Consider the following 4099-nt stretch of genomic DNA (forward strand, 5'->3'; position numbering starts at 1 on the left):
TATATATATATATATATATATATATATATATATATATATATATATAAATAAGACAGTATACAGTGCAATGTTATGTATAATAGGTATTAACATTGTCTCCTACAAAGAAAAATTTAAGATTGAATATAATGCTTACATTCTTGTTAATTGTATCATAGATTTATATTCTTAGATATTCAATCTTGTTAATTGTATCATGAATTTATACTCTTAGATATTCAATCAGTTATAGATAATTATAAATTGTCAATTAGCATTACTCAACTCATTCTCAACATCTATGAAAATATAAAACATTATTCATGATTTATTATAGAGCAATTATTGTAGTCCAACAAGGTATGACCCCATCGGCCAAGCAATCACTAACAGACATGGCACCAAAGTATATATTAGAGCAGTTCTTGGAATCAGAGCTACTGATTAATATTACTGAGCATGAGCTGGTACCTGAACATATCGTTTTGACCCCAGATGAAAAGGAAGAATTACTAACCAGATACAAATTGAAGGAAAATCAGCTTATGCGAATACAAGCTGGTGATCCAGTAGCACGATACTTTGGTCTAAAAAGAGGGCAAGTGGTAAAGATCATCAGGCCATCAGAGACCGCTGGTAGATACATATCTTACAGGCTAGTCTGTTAATAAGAAAATAAAGAAAAATTACGTTAAAAATAGATAACACACATTGAAAGAGAAAATAAAAACGAAAGATGCTCTAATTTGAAATTGTTGCCATTTATTGTACCAGCATGTTATATTATTTTATTTATATTATATTATCTAACTTTCCAGGCAGCAATGCCACGTCATTTTCATGTCGATAAATGGTGATTACCAATTCTAAATGTCATATAACTAATAATTGACGTTTAAAAGACATTATTATTTTGATGGATAATAATGTCATTTAAAGACGTCTATACTACTTTTTTGAGAGGTAATTTTTAGTCAGCTGTTCGATAAGCAAAGAATGTGACAGATATTTATCTAATGTTCATTTATATCAAATGTAGTTTATTTAACCAATAGATTATTATTTATACACGTTATTTATTTTTTATATATTTGCATCTCAAGCATTTGACTTCGGGAGCGGTGCATTTGGACACAGCCAATCACAGCACCGTGTGATTAGAGACATTTGTAGGGTCCCTTGGAACAGCGACTTGTGATTGGACTGTGTCCAATTGCCCCGTGTCCAACTGATATACACCCTTTGACTTCTAGGAATAAACCTTATAGAACTTGTCCTACCATTTCTTACTCAGAAGCATTGCATTGCAATTAGTAGGGTGATGTTCAAAGATATGTTAATAAGAAAATATTGACTCAGATAGCACAAAGAAGTTCATAGAGAATTCTCACAGATAGTTGGCTATCTGTTAATTTGTATATTTTTATGTATATACATAAATTTAATTAATTTAATTAAATCTTACATAGTAAGATGGATTTTTTCTTTTATTAAATTATACTCTTTTATAATTACTCAAAGTTTATATTCTTTTATGACTTTGTCTATTTAATAACACTTAACAATAAAAAAATTTTTACTATAAAATTTTAAAGATAACGAAATGGAATGTGCGAGATTTTGTAGACCTTACTTCATTAGAGAGAGTTAGAGTTTAATTAGCTAGAGTTAAATTAACAATAAAGGTACGAAAAATATAATTTTTATTAAAATTAAATTATTATAAATCATCAAAAAATTATATTACATTATGTTAAATACAACTCATAGACAAAATATAAGACGTTTATATCGATCGAAGAAGTGGTGTAGTGTCTAAAGCAACAGACTCATAATCCAGAGATGTCTCATAGTTCAAGTTCGAGTCCCAGTGCCAGTGAGAATTTTTAAAATGATGTAACATTGGAATCAAGCAATCTAAAATTTTCAAATAAAATCAGCAAATGCTGTGACATTTATATATATAAATATTTTCTGTTAGAAAATAGAACCGAATAAGGATATTCCAACGTCATTTTTACGTCTTTTTATGACGCCACTTTCACGTTTTATTATGACGTCGGTGGGCTATGATTTATTCCGCTCATTTTCACGTCATTATTACGTGATTATAAAAGGATAATTGACATCACGAATAACCAAAAATTAACGTCACGTTGCTGCCTGGGTTACCTACTATGGTTGCTTTCCAACAAGAGACACAAGTCGACACAAACATCATTCTATCTTTGTTCCACATTTAGTGAGTAACAAAGATAGGATGATACTTGTTTCGACTTGTGTCTCTTGTTGGAAAGCAACCTATATACTAATCTTAATCTATATACGACTATATATCGACGATCTAAATATCGTATATACTAAAATCAAGAAGACTAGAAACAAGAAGGTCGACTCCGTCGAAATAGCATGGAAGTAGATGAGGCAGAAAGCGACGATTGCTAATGCCCTCACTCCTGCGCGATACTCTTCTCTCTCTGTCATTTAGTCGTTCTTTCTTTTTCTGTTTGAGATTGCGCATTGCATCGGAAAGTTCGTGTTGTTTATCGTGTTCAAGAAGGTTTCTAGAGGTGTATATCAGTTGGACACGGGGCAATTGGACACAGTCCAATCACAAGTCGCTGTTCCAAGGGACCCTACAAATGTCTCTAATCACACGGTGCTGTGATTGGCTGTGTCCAAATGCACCGTGTCCAAGTGCACCGCTCCCAAATCGAGAGCATATCTAAATCCTGTCCCGAGATTCTACTGAACATGAATCGACAAGATTCACCGCCTTCAGGTAATAAAGACGCGCGTGATCATACCTCTGCCTTAGGGATTAGGGTACAACCGTGCGTCCAAAAAAAATATATATATATTTGCGATGACACAACCATCGGAGCTGGAAAACAGAAGCAATAAAGTAAAGAAACTCTTACGCCTCGAACATCTTAACGGAGAGGAATCTTCGCACGTCTTAAGATTAGTGCAGAGATATAGCAACCTTTTCTTATTACCTGAAAACCGCTTGAGCTGTACGTCTCTCATCGAGCATAGAATTAAGACAACGGACGACAATCCGATTAATACTAAGCAATACCGCTTCCCGTCGATCCATAAAGGGGAAATCAATCGCCAAGTACAAGGGCTTTTAGTAAATGATATTATCATGCCTTCGAATTCTCCTTACAACTCCCCCTTATGGATCATTTCTAAGAAGCCAGATTCAAAGTGTTATAAACGCTGGCGAATGGTCATAGACTATAGAGCGTTAAATGAAAAGCCGTATGCGATTCTTATCCTTTACCTAACATCACAGAAATTCTCGATCAACTAGGCAGCGCGAAATATTTTAGCGTATTTGATTTAGCATCAGGATTTCATCGGATCAGGATGCATGAGCCTGACGCACAAAAGACGACATTTTCAACGCCTTACGGGTACTATCAATTCAACCGCATGCCATTCGGCTTAAAGAATGCCTCCGCGACGTTCAAAGACTCATGGATCAAGTATTGACGGGTTTACAAGGCACAGAATTATTCGTTTATTTAGACAACATTGTGTTGTATGCGAGTTCGCTTAGGGAACACGAAACTAAATTCGCAAGGTTAGCAGAGCGTCTTAGAGCAGCTAACTCAAGCGGATAAATGCGAATTCCTTAGAAAAGAAGTAACCTACCTAGGTCATAAAATTAGCGAAACAAGTTAAACCCGACGACGCCAAAATACAAGCCGTAAGAGAATTCTCGAAACCTAATAATGCAAAAAACATCAAACAATTCTTAGGTCTCGCCGGATATTACCGTCGGTTCATTCCAAAAATTTCTAAAATCACGAAGCCTCTTACGTTTGTTAAAAAAGGATATAACGTTTACTTGGGAAGAGCTTCAAGAACTAGCGTTCAAAAAAATATGTGATTTGTTATGCGCGAAGCCGATATTATTAGGTGGTAAACTTAGTTCCTGCGGCTCACAGTTAGATGACGTTAGTTGTAGGTATAATTTATTTTGACATCTGAAACTGGCTGCATTTTAGAGGTTAGACATTTGTCAATAAAATTCAGTGCGAAGAGATTCATTTAAGCGAGCAGTGCTATTTTTTCTTTTGATTAAATATGGAACGTGATAAGTTGTTTT

The 4099-nt window shown here is 34.4% G+C and overlaps 1 protein-coding gene across 1 annotated transcript in view; it reads left to right on the top strand.

Moving 5' to 3' along the window:
* LOC116851818 (DNA-directed RNA polymerases I, II, and III subunit RPABC1) overlaps positions 1 to 724 on the top strand; it is a 1360-nt gene extending 636 nt beyond the window's left edge. Inside the window, exon 2 of the mRNA XM_032831642.1 lies at positions 317 to 724. Coding sequence (XP_032687533.1) covers positions 317 to 647 — 331 coding nt within the window. The 3' untranslated portion in view covers positions 648 to 724. The remainder of the gene's footprint in view (positions 1 to 316) is intronic.
* Positions 725 to 4099: the final 3375 nt, after the last annotated feature.

This window comes from Odontomachus brunneus, unplaced genomic scaffold (genome assembly GCF_010583005.1).
Source record: "Odontomachus brunneus isolate Ranch 3 - 2012 unplaced genomic scaffold, Obru_v1 Obru_scaffold_192, whole genome shotgun sequence".
Taxonomy (NCBI): domain Eukaryota; kingdom Metazoa; phylum Arthropoda; class Insecta; order Hymenoptera; family Formicidae; genus Odontomachus; species Odontomachus brunneus.